This window comes from Mercenaria mercenaria, chromosome 16 (assembly GCF_021730395.1).
Source record: "Mercenaria mercenaria strain notata chromosome 16, MADL_Memer_1, whole genome shotgun sequence".
NCBI lineage: Eukaryota > Metazoa > Mollusca > Bivalvia > Venerida > Veneridae > Mercenaria > Mercenaria mercenaria.
In genome coordinates this window covers 45,483,079-45,502,353 of record NC_069376.1, presented here as the reverse complement: position 1 = coordinate 45,502,353, position 19,275 = coordinate 45,483,079, and the positions used below count along the sequence as shown (strand labels likewise).

Here is a 19,275-nt window from a genome sequence, read left to right as displayed (position 1 = left end):
TATCTTCTTCCTGATGATTTGATAAAAGACAGTGTTTCTGAATTCTTAAGCTGGTGCTGGGGGTGTTAGGGGTACTGAATATTTTATTCATGAACAGACGCAAACCAGGAAACTTAGGTAAGATAATAGACTGCTTTTGTGGAACAAAGGTGTGTGCTCTAGAGAAGTAAATTCACTAAGAATTGTACCCAATTTAGAAAGAATGAGGTGTTGTACAAAGAGGATAAACAGATTTAAGTAGTTACCGTACTTTACATATTTATTTAGTATCTTAGAGGTAAAAATATTCAAAAAGAATAAAGTCTGAACTTTTATGTTTCAGTGCCTGGCCTGCCCCAGCGAAGCCCTGGAAGAGTGCCATGTAATATATGCGGGAAGGACTTCTCTACACGATTCAACTTAAAAGTTCACATGCAGAGTCATACGGGAGACAAGCCGTTCCAATGTAGTGTCTGTAGCAAGCGGTTCAACCAGAAAAGTCATCTAAAATCACACATGCTCATACATATCCGTGATGATTTTCCATCTGTAATGAAATAAAGGAAGTGATACTGTATAACTTCTGTTAATGAAATCTCTATGGAGCAGACATGTCTATAGAGTAGACAAATCTATATAGAGCACTTCTGAAGGGCAGAGGTCTCTCTAAAGCAGACACTGTACAGCAGACGCAGCTATGGAGCAGATGCCATACCACTATATTTAGCAAATGCAACTATAGAGCAGACACCTCTCTGGAGCAGATGCAGCTATAATAGAGCATAATCAATTTAAGAGCAGACACCTCCATAAAACAGACACCTCCATATAGCAGATGCTTCTGTAGAGAAGACAATACTCTTTTTTTTCACATTAGAATTAATTCTTACAGCTGTAGACCAAAAACGATTTGCAGCATTATCTGTATATTATATAATTTCAGCATTATTACTGCAGAAGAATGTCAAAATAGCATAAAGAATACATTATAAGCAGTTCAGTTTTTCCTTCAGTGTTGATGTAAAGAGGTTGTACTGTACATATCAGTAACAGTTGGGTGAAAAAATGTCTGCCATTGTAGTGTTATCTTTTGGGATCATCGAGTGCATTCCAATATTCATTAACCTTTAGCCAGCTGGCAGCAAGTGATTCTGCCTTTGTGACCAGTGCAGACCAAGATAAGGCTGCATGTCTACTATTCAGTCAGTAAATTTTCAGTGAAAAACCCTTTGGATGATAAGTAGTACTACCAAAACTGAATGACTGACCAGTCCATTTTAGAAATTCAGCAGGGTGAAGGTTAATGAAAGTTTGGCCTCGATAAGGAGCAGAGTGTGTTGCTCTAGTCATTACTTCTCATGAACAACCACAGTTTAACAAGAGTCTGTAGTATATTTGCTTGGTTGCATTTGATACTTTCGAAAACATTTTTTATACGCCTGTCTGAAAGAGCAGGTCATGTAATGTGAACACCCGTGGCGGGCGGCAGTCAGCGTCCAAAAGCATGTCCGCTCTTTAAGTCAAACAGTTTTCATCTGATCTTCACCATACTTGCTGACAATGTTTGTGGGCATAATATCTTGGCCAAGTTCAATAACCAGTCAAATCTCCCTGGCACTTTTGGATTATAGCCCTTGAATTACTTGAAAAACTGCAAATTTAGCCTTGTCTCTCTAAGTCGAACAGTTTTCATCTGATCGTCACCAAACTTGCTGACAATTTTTGTGGCCATAATATCTCGGCCAAATTTGATAACCAGTCAAATCGTCTCAGGCACTCTTGGATTATGGCCCTTGAAGTGTTAGAAAAACTGCGAATTTAGCCTTGTCCGCTCTCTAAGTCGAACAGTTTTCATCCAGTTATCACTAAACTTGCTGACAATGTTTCTGGGCATAATATCAAGTTCGATATATATATTATTCCAGCCAAATCGCCCCGGGCAGTCTTGGAATATGGCCTTTGAATTACTGGGAATCTGCGAAATTAGCCTTGTCCATTCAAACAGTTTTCATCCAATTGTCAGTTTCATCCTACATGGAACCTCACAAATACCTTGACTCTTTCTTACTCTTTTTTGGGGTTAACAAGGCATACCGGGTTAAGCCGTTATTACCTTTATGATACATTATTATATTATGAACTGAATATTTAGAGGGGCATATTTTGTGACAGTCTGACACTTGTTACGCATTTATTGTCAGTTTGAAAAGAAAAAAATGTATGCCTTTGTATTTGCTGATAAATGGTGACATGTCAATGTTTTACAGTGCTCCTGTATTTTAATTTTGGAGTGAAAGTTTTTAATATGAGAAGCCAACTGAGTGAGCTCTACTGGAAGAGCTCAAGGTAGTCAGTCTAGAGGTCAGTCTTGTTTCCATGGCAGCTAAAAGTGACCAAGCTAAACATAGATTCTGTAATCATGTTTATGATGACACAGTTTACCCCACCGCTGAGGATGTGTTGGGAAGTTGGCAGTTACTTGGTATACTTCTGGTCCTAGAGTAAATATTTTGGTTACACTATCCACCTGTACATTTATAACTAAATGCTATAAAAGAATGACATATCTGATCTCAAACATGCGGATGAGTTTCATATGAAAGACATTATCACAAATGGAAAAGGGAGGAAAAGGAATTTAGTGTTTTTTATTATGCCATTTTATGTGTAGCAGGTGTAAAAAATTGACAGCATAATTAACCCTTATATATACATAGTAATATGTATCAGGCGGGTTTTTGTCAGCCTACAAAATATATAGGGTGGGTTTTTGTCCGCCTGGAAAAAAGATAGATGGGTTTTTGTCCGCCTATGTAAAAATCACTGGGTGGGTTTTTGTCCGGTGGGTTTTTGTCCGTCTCCAGGTGTAAACTAACTTTTGATATATATAATTGTCTCTTAAATGTAATAAGTATTTTGACTTTTAACAAGCAAGTGGTATAAACACACAGGAAAATGAACGTAAGAAAGTTAGAGACACAAGAAAATGAACAATAAACTAACATACCGGTAATAGGGATAGTATTACCTAAACTGTGTTCTGTATAATTTGAATTTTTGTCATTTTTCATTGTTTCATTTATCAATCCTGCATGAGGTTTCAATATGTTAATCGTTACCCTTAAACAGTGAACTGTTTCATGCAGAATAGAATGTACAAATCTGTTCTTGATTTTGTTTTAAACTTTCTTGTCATCAGTCATTTAACCCTTATCCTGCTAAATTTCTATAATGAACTTGTCCATCTTTCAATTTGGACAGTACCATTAACATTTAAAAGGGGTGCTTACCTAAAAGATACTGACTGAATAGCGAACAGTGCAGATCATGATCAGACTGCATGGGTGTCATAAAAACGAGCCATTTAGATGCCATAGGGTCAAGGTTTCAGTTACTAGAATTGGAAAAAAGTCACTGATCATCAAAAAGGTGGTGTCTGCTTTATAACTTAGGTTAGGATTGCCTTTATGTCACCAAACTTGGTAGCAAGCTTTAATGATGAACTGGATTACAATTGTATTTTTGGTCTTAGTCTTAATTTCTTAAAAAAACCCACAATAAATGGTTTCCCCTCAATATCTTTAGTTTGTGTACAAAAATTGTATGCAAACATGGTATGTAGCATTATATAGCGGGATGTAACTGGTGTGAGGACTGTAAGTTTGAATGTTTTAACCTTTAGCCTGCTGGCAGCAAATGATTCTGCCTTTGTGACCAGTGTAGATGATGATCAGCCTGCATGTGGATGCAGTCTCATCATGATCATCACTGTTTGCCATTCAGTCAGTATCTTCTTTGTATGCACCCCTTTTAATAGTAAATGGTACTGTCCAAATTGAAAGATGGACAAGTTCATAGCAGGGTAAGGGTTAAAGTGAGCTGGTTGCAGAGTGTGTACCTTAGTCTACTACCTCAGTATGCATGTGGACCATTTCATAATGGAACTGCAACATCTATGCTGTACTTCTGAATAACTTGACTCGTTACAATCAAATATGTATAACAGAACATGGCACATTTTTAGAAAGAACATGATGTCCTGAAGCAAAGTTTGAAAACCTGGTTTTCATGGAATTTCCATGTTTCTTGTATTGTAAAATCAGAAATTTCCATTAGAGATTTATTTTTGCTATATTAGCTAACTGTTCATATTTTTGTAAATGAAATATTTCAAGGGTGTTTTTTGTTTTAAATAGTCAAAAGCTCTCTGATATATATCACGAATATTCCACTATTTGAACTGATTTAAATTTCTAAGCCATGCCAAAGTATCTGATTTCACAATACTTTAAATACTATAATGGGAAAAATGCTGCTAGATGCAACACAGCAAAATGTCTCCATGGCGGAGTGGTGAAGGTCGCTGACTTAAAATTACTTGCCCGTCACTGGTGTTGGTTCAAGCCTCATTTTGTGGTGTAGTATTCTTCATGTGAGGGAGCCATCCAGCTTGCTTACAGAAGGTCAGTGGTTCTACCTAGGTACCCGGACTTGATGAAATGCTACCCAGAGAGGCACCTGGGATTTTCCTCCACTATGAAAAGATCTACACCTGCAATATAACCTTTAACTGTGTGTGAGTGACTTAAACACAACAAAAAAAGCAACACTGCAAACAAATTACTAACTTTACTAAGTATTCCTTATGCAAGTCAATGGCATCCTAATTTTATTTATCAAAAAAGATCTTAAAAACTGGTGATCTTCTGATTCATGAAAATGTGTTGGAAGCACCAGTGTTATACTAGGCTCAGTTGTGGACCACAGTAATACTTAATTACCATAGCAGCTGACAGAAACTGCTTCTGGTGGGACTTGTATAGTGATGAAAGTCTATTTAATAGTGAGAGTTACTACTAACCACATTACCTTCCAGCACCTGGTGAAATAAAGGCTACTCTACAAGGAAACACTGTAAAGGAATGCATTTAAATGGCAAAAATTTTGAAGACTGTAATTGTTTCATCTTTAATTTCAGTTAAACAGAGGAAACCAAGTCAGAAAACAAGAATGAGCAAAGAAAGGTCATTTTGTGGATTGTGTGGGAAGACATTTTCACGTAGGAGTACCTTGATTCAGCATAGGCGAAAACATTTGGGCGAAGCTGAAATACAATACAAATGTGACATTTGTGCAGAACAATACTCACAGAAGAGTACTCTTAACAGACACAACCGGAGTCATCATAAACAATTTCAATTTGAAATAAACAAGAAAAAAGATCCAAACAACTGTAACAGATTAGTACAGAAAAACCAAGTCCAATGTGACAAGTTAGAAGCTGTAGAACCTGTCCTATGTAACAAGTTAGTACAGAAAGACCAAGTCCAATATGACAAGTTAGTGCTGAAAGACCAAGTCCATTGTGACAAGTTAGTACAGAAAAACCCAGTCCACTGTGACATGTTAGTACAGGAAGACCCAGTCCATTCTGACAAATTAGTACAGAAATATCCAGTCCCTTGTGACAAGTTAGTACAGAAAAATACAGTCCAATTTGACATGTTAGCACAGAAAGACAAACCCCTTTGTGACCAGTTAGTACAGAAATACCCAGTCCATTTTGACAAGTTAGTACAGAAGTACTTACAGAAAAACCCAGTCCATTCTGACAAGTTAGTACAGAAATACCAAGTCCCTAGTGACAAGTTAGAACAGAATAGACCAGTCCAATTTGACAGGTTAGTACAGAAAGACAAACCCCATTGTGACCAGTTAGTACAGAAAGATCCAGTCCAATTTGACACGTTAGTACAGAAAGACAAACCCCTTTGTGACCAGTTAGTACAGAAAGATCCAGTCCATTCTGACAAGTTAGTACAGAACTACCCAGTCCCTTGTGACAAGTTAGTACAGAAATACTTAGTCCCTTGTGACAAGTTAGTACAGAAAAACCCAGTCCATTCTGACAAGTTAGTACAGAAATACCCAGTCCCTAGTGACAAGTTAGAACAGAATAGACCAGTCCAATTTGACAAGTTAGTACAGAAAGACAAACCCCATTGTGACCAGTTAGTACAGAAAGATCCGGTCCATTGTGACAAGTTAGTACAGAAAGACCCGGTCCATTGTGACAAGTTATTACAGAAAGACCCGGTCCATTGTGACAAGTTGGTACAGAAAGGCCCAGTCCATTGTGACAAGTTAGTACAGAAAGGTCCGGTCCATTGTGACAAGTTAGTACAGAAAGACCCGGTCCATTATGACAAGTTAGTACAGAAAGACCCGGTCCATTGTGACAAGTTGGTACAAAAAGGCTCAGTCCATTGTGACAAGTTAGTACAGAAAGGCACAGTCTGTTGTGATAAGTTACTACATAAAGACCCAGTCCAGTGTAACAACTTACTAAATAAAAAAATATTCCATTGTGACATATGCCAGAAGAAATATAGTAATAAGCATTATCTTAAGAGGCATAAGTTTGAACATGCAGCAAACTTGTTGACCTGCTTGATTTGCAACAAAGTTCTTCACAATCACAGAGTTGTCAAGCTGCATAAGGAAAAACATCCAGAAGGAGTTAATGACGAGGATCTGCTTTAGATATTTTACATTTATCTGAGATTATAGCAGAAATTTTTGCAATGGATTTTATTTTCAATACATTTGTGAACAATAATTTTTGTGAAAACTTGTAAAAGTTCTATCTTTAGCTTCACTTTTCGAAGAAAGGTAGAGTTTAGATTTCACTTGCCCCAGTGTCGGCATCTGCGTTGGTTAAAGTTTTTTTTATAAAATCAAATATCTCTGTTGCTATCAAAGCTATTGACTTGAAACTAAATAAATAGTTATTTACTATCAAAGTCTACACCAGGAGAAACAATCCTGAAAACTCTAATTTGAACTCTGACAGTGTTATGCCCATTTTTAACTTAGAATTTTTTGATAAAGTCAAATATCTCTGTCACTATGAAAGCTTTTGACTTGAAACTTTAAGGAGTTATTTACTATCAAAGTCTACATCAGGAGAAAAAATCCCCATATTTCAGAGTTGAATTTTGACAGAGTTATGCCCCTTTTTAACTTAGAATATTTTGATAAAGTCAAATATCTCTGTTACTATCAAAGCTATTGACTTGAAACTTACAATAGTTATTTACCATGAAAATCTACACCAGGAGAAACAATCCCCATTACTATGTTTGAATTTTGACAAGAGTTATGCCCCATTTTAACTTAGAATTGTTTGGTTAAAGTTTATAAAGTTTTTACTTGCAAAGCTCTAATTCAGAGTCCAGCACTTAGAAAAGTTGAGCATGCTGTCTTATGGACAGCTCTTGTTAGCATGGCTATATATATGATGTATTTGGAGCATTGTCCTGCTCATGGAACACTCTTTTATTTTATTCCTGTAATTACTTGATGGATATGCTTTTGATAGTTTTTCTTCATCATCATAAGCTCGATCTGTAACCAGATTGCTGGTTGCTCATCAACTGGAAAATATGAAGTTCCTTATGGTATTTAGGCTTGTTACCAAGTCAAGTCGGCTTCAAAAGACATTGAATTCACCATGTGATTTTCTTTCAAAGTAAAAGACTTTTTTCAATCAGTTTTTTTTATTGTTACTTTGTTTGTATATATTATTAGATATTGCCTATAGTTAAAAGCTTATCTCACTGAAACATACTTTGATATATCGTGCATTAATTGTGACAGTAGTGAGAAAGTAAAAGGATAAAATTAATGATGATGTAGTAGTTTAATGTAGAAAATCAATCGCACTGATGAAATGTGGTGTAAAATGGAAGAAATATAGCTGCATTTCATAAAAACATAAAAAATGTGCATAATTTTTGTGTGTATATATGAGCCGTGCCATGGGAAAACCAACATAGTGGGTTTGGGACCAGCATGGGTCCAGACCAGCCTGCGCATCCGCGCAGTCTGGTCAGGATCCATGCTGTTCGCTTTCAAAGACTATTATTATTAGAGAAACCATAAGCGAACAGCATGGATCCTGACCAGACTGCGCGGATGCGCAGGCTGGTCTGGATCCATGCTGGTCGCAAACCTACTATGTTGGTTTTCTCATGGCACGGCTCAATTATCAGCTGAATTTTGTACAGTATTGCATTAAATTTGGTGATTGTTTTTAATTTTGAATGTATCTATTGTTTTAATAACTGAATAAGTTCTTTCTGTAAAATCATTGTTAATTGTACTATATTGATGTTGATGTTATGTTGATCCACAAAATCATTTTTCTTGATATAAAAATAATATTCCAGTTGATATTATAAGATTCTTTCACCGGTTGTAGGTGTAGATGGGAATATCCGGCCTCGAGAGTAACTGTTTAGGCGGTAACGAGGCTCCCAGCTGAGTTACCGCCTAAACAGTTACCCGAGAGCCGGATATTTCCATCTGCACCTATAACCAGTGACAGAATCTTTTTCTTGCATACCGATTTCAAGAAATAATAATAAAAATAAAATCAATCGAATGGCTTTCTTTTTAGAACTATTTCTTATGGCAGTGTATTAAAACAAAGCGCGGGAAACCAACGTCCGTAAACAGGAAAGACGTCATGACGCTTCAAAACAAACAACAATGTTTAGTTCCGGTTTGGTTTTGTCAGTTACAGCGTAACGTTATGAATTTTTGATAAAATAACGTGATTTGCATCGAGAAATATACTATCAGGGACCAATAGGAACTGTCAAGGTATTGAATTTTTATTCCGTTTTCAAAATGAAATATAAATTACTACATAAATCATCTACATATATGCAGTTCATCATACGTCATTTACAGCACGAGAGTCATCTTACACCCCGGGGTGTAAGATGGATTTTTCCAGCACCGGTAAAGATACCAGAAATCCCCGTCTGGTATGCAAGAATACAATATCTTTAAAATGTGAAATATACTTGTAAGTAAACCTGTACAGCCATTTTGGCTGAAAAAATAAGTTTGTGTGGATTAAAAATGGAAAGTTTGATTGAATGTTACTTTCATAAGCCAGTATGTAGTCAGTTTGTAATAATCACATTTCACTAGTCAACATTCACTAGTCAGTTTTCACCAGTCATTTTTCACTAGTAAATTTTTCACTTGTCAGATTTTCACTAGTTAGATTTTCATTAGTTAGTTTTCACTAGTCATTTTTCATTATAGTCAGTTTTCACCAATCAATTTTTCACCAGTCACTTTTTCACTATTCAGTATTCACTAGTCATTTTTGTCACTAGTCAGTTTTTCACAAGTCAGTTTTCACCAGTCACTTTTTCACTTGTCAGTTTTCTTGTTCTAAGTCAGTAAATAATAGAATGTTTCAGTCTTCTTGATTGTTACCCTGGGATTATTTATCCTTAATCATTATGACTTGTTCTCAAGCAGGCCTTCTAACAAGGCCTAATTTTCTAAATTTCTTTTACATTTTGTGAATGTCTATATGTTTTTTTTTCTATATTTCTGAAGGTATCCTATGTTTTCCTTCAGCTTTTGACAGATTTCTTTTATTTCAATTGAATTCTTTGAACAACTTACCCATTCAGATTTTGAAATGTTTGAATCTTTTGGGGTTTTAACTGTTGGCCTGCTGGCAGCAAGTGATTCTGCCTTTGCCACCAGTGCAGACCATGATCAGCTTGCATGTCCACACATGCTGATCATGGTCTGCACTGTTCGGTATTCAGTCCGTAAATTTTAAGTGAACACCCCTTCAAATATAAATGGTACTGCCAAAATTGAATGATGTACCAGTCCATTTTAGAAATTTAGCAGTGTAAAGGACTCTTCATAGAAGTTCAAAGCAACATGAACTAAGACAAATTATATCATTTGTATCCTTATAATGGACTGTGTTTTGCATAAATTTCCAAATTCATCAATATTTTTGATGAAAATTCCAGTTTGTTCCTATAGCTTTGTTTAAATTTGATTGATAGCCTTCTCAAGATTTTTTATTTTGTAAATAATTTGTTGCAAAAGCTCAGGAAAGCTCGTTATTTTGGTGTTATGAGTACATTGACAGGGTTTTCCCTGATGCAGGTTTTCTGCATCCAATTTGATTTGAATTGTTTTGAATATTTTAGTATTGCAGAGTTACATGTTTCAGATATTTCTTGTTTCTTTTTTTTTTGCCAAAGAGTTGAAACAGCTTCACGTATTGTGACCTTTACATCAGCAAGTGCTATATAACATGTCCACCTTACTGTTCTTCTTTAAAGTTTACTCAATGTTCTGTTTAGTTACATGTTTGAGAATACAGTCATGTATTTTGTGTTGAAGAAATAAAGATCTAGAATCATTTTTTGCTTGTTTTACATTAACATTTAGATTACTCACCAGAGCAAAGAAAATTTAAGATGCAGGATAGCTTTAATAGTGTATTTCAAAGTTACATGAAATGAAATGCATGGGAAGGGAAAGAACTCTAACAAAATTCTGGCAGAGAATGTTGTTTAGATTATTTCCCTTACTAGTTTATTCAGTATTTGCATAGTTTAGTTTGCTCATGGTGAGCTTTTGTGACCGCTCGTTGTCTGTCCGTCAACATTTTCTAATAAAATCTTCATAAAAAACACTGGGCAGAATTACACCAAACTTCACAGGAATGATCCTTGTGAATGGCCCTTTCAAAATTATTCAAAGAATTTAATTTCATGCAGAAATCTGGTTGCCATGGCAACCAAAAGGAAAAGCCTTAAAAATCTTTTTGTCCAAAACCGCAAGACGTAGAGCCTTGATATTTGGCTTGTGACATCATCTTATGGTCCTCTATCAAGATTATGCAAATTGTGCCCCTGGGGTGAAAAGAGGCCCCGCCCCGGGGGTCACAAGTGTTACATAGACTTGTATAGGATAAAACTTTAAAAATCTTCTTGTCTAAAACCACAAGACCTAGACCATTGATATTTGGTATGTAGCATTGCCTTGTGGTCCTCTACCAAAATTGTTCAAATTATTACCCTGGGGTGAAAAGAGGCCCTGCCCCGGGGGGCCTCAATTTTTTTTACTAGACTGTATATAGGAAAAAACTTTAAAAGTCTTCTTATCTGAAACTATAAGACATAGGCCTTTGATATTTTGTATGTAGCATTGCCTTATGGTCCTCTATGAAGATAGTTCAAATTATGCCCCTGGGATGAAAAGAGGCCCCGCATCGGCGGTCCCAAGTTTTACATAGACTTATATAGGAGAAAAATTTAAAAATCTTGTCTGAAACTGCAAGGCCTAGGCCTTTGATATTTTGTATGTAGCATTGCCTTATGGTCCTCTATAAATATAAAGATAATTCAAATTGTGCCCCTGGGATGAAAAGAGGCCCCGCATCGGCGGTAGTTTTACATAGACTTATATAGGAGAAAACTTTAAAAATCTTCTTGTCTGAAACTGAAAGGCCTAGGATTTTGATATTTGGTGTGTTGCATTGCCTTGTGGTCCTCTACCAAAATAGTTCAAATTATTACCCTGGGGTGAAAAGAGGCCCTGCCCCGGAGGTCCCAAGTTTAACATAGACCTATATAGGGAGAAAAATAAAAATCTTCTTGTCTGAAAGTTCAAGGCCTAGGCCTTTTGATATATGGCATATCATTGCCTAGTGGACCTCTAACAGGATTGTTCAAATTATGCCCCTGGGGTGAAAAGAGGCCCCGCCCTGGTGGTCACTTGTTATATGAATTATATAGGAAAAAATACTTCAAAAATTATCAGATCATATTTCCTAGACTGTTTAATTATATTTACCTGATGTACCGAAGTGATTACATGTCTCCTTTCTGTGACTTTGACCTACTGACCTACTTTCTTGTTTTTTGAGATACAGCCTTGAAATTTGGACGACATGTACAGTTTTGCATAACAATCTTAAAACTGACTTTTAGTTACCATGAATGTGACCTACTGACCTACTTTCTAATAATTTAGCATCAGTTTGCCATTTGAAACATGTGGTTCATATTACTCAGGTGAAGGATTTAGGGTCATCATGACGCTCTTGTATGATATATCTCTACAATAGTTCCATATGGTCCTGCCAAAACTTGTGTATAAAAAGTCTTACCCTTTCATGATCATAAGAGGCAAGTAATTATAGGGTCTGAGCACGTGTTTTGTTTTGCTGTGTCTCTATGATTCCATTGAGGTATGATAGTTTTGATTCCATATTACGTATTTATATTTTGGTGTAAATTTTTAGTCATACCACATAACCTTTGATGTGTTGGTGCGCCATCAATGAGCATAATATTGTTTTATAATAACTACATATTATATAAATTTGTTGTATTTTCAGGAGGGAGAAGAACACGTTACCCATGTGATATTTGTCAGAAGGACTTTGCCAGCAGACAGATTATGCAGAGGCATATGCGTATACACACTGGGGAGAAACCATATGGCTGTACACAGTGTGATAAGCGGTTTACACAACAGGCGCACCAGAGAGCACATATGCTGTCACATTCAAATTACAAATTAAATGTGTGAAGTTATAAATTAAGTAATTGTGGCAAAAAATGTTTATTTTTGGAACAAGTTGAGTCTAACATGGTTTGTGAAGGAGGCCAATGTGACATTCAAAGTTAAATAAACTAGTGAGGGTTATGGAGGTCATTTTGACTTCCAAGCTCAACAAAGGAGTATTCCAGATCACTCTGGTTTGGATTTTGATGGAATTTGAATTGTCTGTGAGTCAGTAATTAAGTTACTCAGACTACCAGTGTTATTAATGTCATTTTGTTTTGACTTTCAAAGTGATGAACAGAGTACCAAGGTTGGAAATAGAATATAGATCTGTGACTTACACTGGTCAAGATTGGAGTAATTATGACCTACTAAACATTGTTTTATTAATGGGAAGAGTTTTCATATTTGAGTACATGTAATGGTGGTCCATATTGGAGTAATTGTGACTTAACCTTGGTTAGTAATGGAGTAGTGGTGACTTACCTAGGTCAGTATTGGAGTAATTGTGACTTACCTAGGTCAATGTTGGAGTAGCTGTGACTTACCTAGGTCGATATTGGAGTAATAGTGAATACCTAGGTCCATATTGGAGTAATAGTGACTTACCTTGGTCCATATTGGAATAATAGTGACTTACCTTGGTCATTAACGGAGTAGTGGTGACATACCTAGGTCAAGAATGGAGTAGTGGTGACTTATCTAGGTCAATAATGAAGTAGTGGTGACTTATCTAGGTCCATGTTGGAGTAATAGTGACTTACCTAGGGCAGTGTTGGAGTAGTTGTGACTTATCTAGGTCCATATTGGAGTAATAGTGACTTACCTAGGTCCGTATTGGAGTAATAGTGACTTACCTAGGTTCATATTTGAGTAATAGTGACTTACCTAGGTCCATATTGGAGTAATAGTGACTTACCTGGGTCCACATTGAAGTAATAGTGAATACCTTGGTCATTAACGGAGTAGTGGTTAAAAAGTGGCGAATTACCTGGGTCAGTACTAGGGTAATAGTGACTTACCTAAGTCAATATTGGAATGAAACAGACTACCACATCAACTGCATAGTATAAATATACATTTTGTGTACAAATGTTGTTGTAGCCCCACCAAACTTGGGTCTATACTTACATGTATAGAAATTACATTGTTGTGGTTTTCCTTGAATATCTTTGGAACCTACATAGATTTCATTTTGAAATTTTAAAGATTATTAGGCAAATTCACATACTGTGACCTATACCTCGGACTTTTGCTTTGACAAATTTATCTTCTTTTTTTTTTACATAGAAAATGTCCCTATTTGTGGAACCTATTCATGCATTTGAGTAAAGCTTCACAAAAACTTTTCAGATCATAATGCAAGTTTACTAAATTTTATTTTGATTACAAGATCCCAATAAAGCTTGAAAATAACTTAATTCCAGTCAATATTTTATATAAAATGAAAACCTTGAATTTACAGAACTTCATCAGAAATTTGGGGAAAAAAAATCTTTGCTATTGTTTTTAAGACTTTGTATAAAACCTGAGTTTGTTCTTTGAAAGATTGTTATCAAAATAGTAATGTGCATGTATCAATATTGTAAAACCTGTTTTTGAATAAATGAATTTTTCAAGAAAAAAATTGCTTTGTTGATAATTGAGAAACAAGTTTCTTTCCGCACATCGTGATTATAAGTTACATTAAGTTATATTCTATTATGACAATGTGTGTTCATTTTTGTCAGAACACAGCAAGATTGAAATCATGTCAGCATAATTATCAATTATGGTGCCATATACTGGCATAGAGAAATAGTGCTATCATATTTGATCTAATATTTCGTATAAAAAGACATTTCAGCATAAGAATGGTGTTATAATTAATTCACACACTCTGAATCAGATATTAGACAGGCAGAATAAATCACTAGACTATTAAGCAAGCAAGTTCTAGGCACTCCTAAATTATTATGCAGGATGTGTAACCTCTATGTTGTGTTTTGATTAATATGAGATTTTAACACGGGGTCCAGTTGACATTGTCAATATTTTTTTAGCCATTTATTCATCAGTGTTATTATATTTTCTGGTCCTTTGTAATTAGTGATGGGACGATTTCAAAATCGGTTAATCGTTTGTATGAAATCAAACCGAACTGGTCAATCGGCCGCCATTTTGGAAATGCTGTTTTCTTTCCTGACGACTGTACCAAGGTTCTCCCAGCAGCTGATAACATTAGGAACTTGCGGACTTTATCATTTGCAAGCAGTGTGATGCTAGTGTGTGTCTGTGTGATAATTAATGTCATTTTTTGGTGCATTTTATTCTAAACATATCATGACAGGTAAATCCGAGACTATTGACTATGTTGAATGTGTTTTAGCGAAAATATACTGTGGGTCTATGTGCTAGTCAAAGAAATGTATAAAGATAAAGTACAATTTGTGATGTTTATTGTTAGAGAGCGATTAGCGGTTTTGTAAAATTGAAACCGGTTTCACCTAGTAATCGAATCGGCTCCAATTAACCGAGTAATTGTCCCAGACATTGTAGTAGAGTTCCGCTTAAGGCAGTGCTAGGGGGCATGAGAGGTGTGGCACATTTCATTACCTCCATCAAACCGAATCAGCTATTATTCTTCTTGGTTGCATTCTTTGCTTCGGAAGGGCCTTTTTACAGTTTATTCTCTATTCTCCACTTTTTATATCAAAGACATATTAGAATGAATATAAAATACTGCAGTACCAGATTTTGATAACTGAGACGACTGACCCTGGAAGTGTTTTGTGATTCCTTGTTGTAGCCCAAATTCTCGGCAACTGGACCAAACAGCACAGTAGTTCCATTGGAATGTCTTAACCATCAAAGAATTTACCGCACTTATTAAACTGTATTATATCCATTTCAGTTTATATGACTTGAAAACCATATGTTTTGTCCAATTTATGAAGTATATTTCTGCCATACGTGAATAAAACGAAATGTTTTCTACCTTGATACAAGTCTGCGGATTGCCGTTATTTAAACAATCCAAATCAGTTGCACCCCACATAGAATGATTCTCTTTGGAAATTATTATATAGGCATATAACCTCTTTGTCATGACTGATCATATTAAGACCTGGGGCCTTATTCATAAAGCTCCTAAGGAGAAAACTTAGGGAAATCCTTAACTTTGTAAAATTTCCTAAACAACATAGCACAAAAGGAAAGTGTAGACTTCTTAAGATTTATTGACAATCTCAATCACTATGTCAGACTCTATTTGACAATATTGTTAGACATTCCAACTGTCTTGACGGTTGTCCATAAAAATGCTTTGGAACTTTTCCCTTAGTTAGTCCCTTAGGGAAAATTTTCCCTTAGGAGCTTTATGAATACCAGCCCTGGTTCTACTGGATATTATTTCTGGATTAATTTCATTAAATTATGAATAGTTTGACCAAATCATTAGAAGGAATTGTCTTGTTTTGAACATTGTTTTCACTGATTTACTAGGTTTGCGGTTTCTTACATTTTGGAGTAATCCTTGTTTTTCATTGAGTTATGGCTCTTTTATTTTATGCATAAAGTCAAGCGTGCCTTAGTAAGATTAAATACATTGTGTTTCAGAATCAGATAGAATCAAGCAAATAAGTTTAAGCCTATATGTAAGATATTAGTGACTAGCATAAATAACTTTTGTTTGAATATTTTGTTGTATAATTAATATTGTTATTATTTCAGAAGCCGCTGCAACAGACAGTACAGAAAGACCATTTTCCTGTGAAAAATGTGGTACAGCCTTTAAACGCAAACAGGCTTTGGTCCAGCATATGCGTTTACACACTGGAGAGAAACCTTATGAGTGTAATATTTGTCATAGAAGATTTACGCAACTCGGTCACAAACGCAATCATATGGTTACACATATGAATTTGCCAGATTGTTAAACATATCTTAGGATCTTTGCCAGTGGATATGGCTTTTCCTGTGCAAATTGTGTCATTCTCATAAAATTTGGTTCAGCAAAATCATATTAATTTGCTTGCCTATTTGACTGGTTTCAGGATCTGGAAAATACGCTGGCAGACTTTTTGTTGTATAAAACTGAAGGGGACAAGGATTTCAACATACAGTCGTAATTGTTTTAGTCTGTCGGTTAATGACAATAATTTATTTTGGAACTTGATTGATTTATGTATAGGGGAGAAATTGTATATTGTGTTTTTGAACTTGATCATTATATGTTTTTGCAGGAGATTGCATATTGTTTTTTTTAACTAGATTGATTAATGTTTATGTAGGAGGTTGTATGCTGGTTTCAAATCGGTCAATATTGGAGTAATTGTGACTTATCCTAGGTCAATATTGGAGTACTGGTGACTTACCTAGGTCAGTGTTGGAGTAGCTGTGACTTATCTTGGGCAATATTTGAGTAATTATGTTGTAACCTAGGTCTGTAATGGAGTAGTGGTGACTTCCCTAGGCCTATATTGGAGTAAAAGTGACTTACCTAGGTCAATAATGGGAGTACTGGTGACTTAGCTAGGTCAAAAATGGAGTAGTGGTGACTTATCTAGGTCTATAATTAAGTAGTGGTGACTTCCCTAGGTCAGTAATGGAGTAATGGTGACTTACCTAGGTCAAGAATGGAGTACTGGTGACTTAGCTAGGTCATTATTGGAGTAGTGATGACTTATCTAGATCAATAATGGAGTAGTGGAGACTTCCCTAGGTCAATATTGATGTTGTGGTGACCCACCTAGGTCAGTATTGGAGTAGTGGTGACTTACCTAGGTCAGTATTGGAGTAATAGTGACTTACCTATGTCAGTATTGGAGTAATTTTGACTATCAACTATACTGTACATATATACATTTTGTGTACAAAATTTATGTTGTACCCCCTCCAAACTGAGGTCTATATAGAAATTACATTGTTTTGATTTTACTTGAATATCTTTGGAATAGGTTTTAAAGGTTATAAGGCAAATTTACATACTATGACATATACCTATGAATTTTGCTTTTGCAAATCTTTTATTTTTAGCTCACCTGAGCAAGAACTGCTCAAGGTGAGCTTTTGTGATCGTTCCGTGTCAGTCGTCCGTCGTCGGTCGTCCGTCTGTCGTCATCAACAGTTTGACTGTTAACATTCTAGAGGTCACAATTTTGGCCTTATCTTAATGAAACTTGGTCAGAATGTTACCTTCATTAAGATCTTGGATCAGTTCGATATTGGGTCATCTGGGGTAAAAAGCTAGGTCACCAGGTCAAATCAAAGGAAAAGCTTGTTAACACTTTAGACTGGTCACAATTTTGGCCAAATCTTAATGAAACTTAGTCAGAATGTTACCCTCAATAAAATCTTGGATGAGTTGATATTGGATCATCTAGGGTCAAAAACTAGGTCACCAGGACAAATCAAAAGAAAAGCATGTTGACACTGTAGAGGACACATTTATGACTGTATCTTCATGAAATTTGGTCAGAATGTTAATCTTGATGATCTTAAGGTCAAGTTTGAATCAAGTAGGGTAAAAAAAAACAGGTCACCAGGTCAGATCAAAAGAAAAGCTAGTTAACATTCTAGAGGCCATATTTTTGACCATATCTTAATGAAACTTGGTCAGAATATTAATCTTGATGATCTTTAGGTCAATTTTAAATCTGGGTCAGATGGAGCAAAAAACTAGGTTACTAGGTCAAATCAAAGGAAAAGATTGTTAACACTCTAGAGACCACATTTATGTCTGTATCTTTATGAAACTAAATCTGAATGTTAATCTTGATGATCTTTAGGCCAGGTTTGAATCTGGGTCATGTGGGGTCAAAAACTAGGTCACCGAGTAATATCAAAGGAAAAGCTAGTGAACACTTTAGAGACCACATTTATGACCTTATCTTAATGAAACTTTGGCAGAATGTTAATCTTGATGTTCTTCCGGTCAAAAGTTCAGGTGAGCGATACAGGGCCTTCATGGCTCTCTTGTTTTTTTTTTGTTTTTTGTTGTTTTTTTTTCACACAGAAAACATCCCTAATTAGTGGAACCTATTCATGCATTTGAGAAACCTTTCAGATCATAATGCAAGTTTACTCCATTTTATTTTGATAACATGATTCTAGTAAAGTTTGAAAATAACTTAAATCCAGTCAATATTTTATATAAAATGAAACCCTTGAATTCACAGAATTTCATCAGAAATTTGGGGAAAAAGATTCTTTGCTATTGATTTTAAGACTTTGTATAAAACCTGAGAGTTTGTTCTTTGAAAGATTGTTATCAAAATAGTAATGTGCATGTATCAATATTGTAAAATCTGTTTGTGAATAAATTAATTTTTTAAGAAAAAAATTGCTTTGTTGATGATTGAGAAACACGTTTCTTTCCGCACATGTGATTATAAGTTACATTCTATTATGACAGTGTGTGTTCATTTTTGTCAAAACACAGCAAGACTGACAGCATAATTATCAATTATAGTGCGATACTGGCATAGAGAAATAGTGCTATCATATTTGATCTAATATTTCATATAAAAAGACATTTCAGAATAAGAATGGTGTTATAATTAAATCACACACTCTGAATCGGATATTAGGCAGGCAGAATAAATCACTAGACTATTAAGCAAGTAAGTTCTAAGCACTCCTATATTATTATGTAAGATGTGTAACCTCTATGTTGTGTTTTGATTAATATGAGATTTTAACATAGGGTCCAGCTGACATTGTCAATATTTTTTAGCCATTTATTCATCAGTTTTATTATATTTTATGGTCATTTGTAATTAGTGCTGGGACGATTTCAAAATTTTGATATCGGTTAATCGTTTGTATGACATCAAACCGAACTGGTTAATCGTGCTGTTTTCTTTCCTGACGACTGTACCAAGGTACACCCAGCTGCTGATTACA

The 19,275-nt window shown here is 35.4% G+C and overlaps 1 protein-coding gene across 4 annotated transcripts in view; it reads left to right on the top strand.

The window, feature by feature from the left end:
- Positions 1-19,275, top strand: part of LOC123539918 (zinc finger and SCAN domain-containing protein 21-like) — a 104,059-nt gene that overhangs the window by 69,093 nt on the left and 15,691 nt on the right. Inside the window, exon 5 of one of the 4 annotated variants that reach the window (XM_053526928.1) lies at positions 12,221-13,977. The exons of 2 other annotated variants lie outside the window; for them this stretch is intronic. In XM_053526928.1, the coding sequence (XP_053382903.1) occupies positions 12,221-12,414 (194 nt within the window). In that variant the 3' untranslated portion in view covers positions 12,415-13,977. Of the gene's footprint in view, positions 1-4,957; positions 7,750-12,220; positions 13,978-19,275 lie in introns of those variants that run through there. One more of the 4 variants, XM_053526920.1, reaches the window with a different exon arrangement.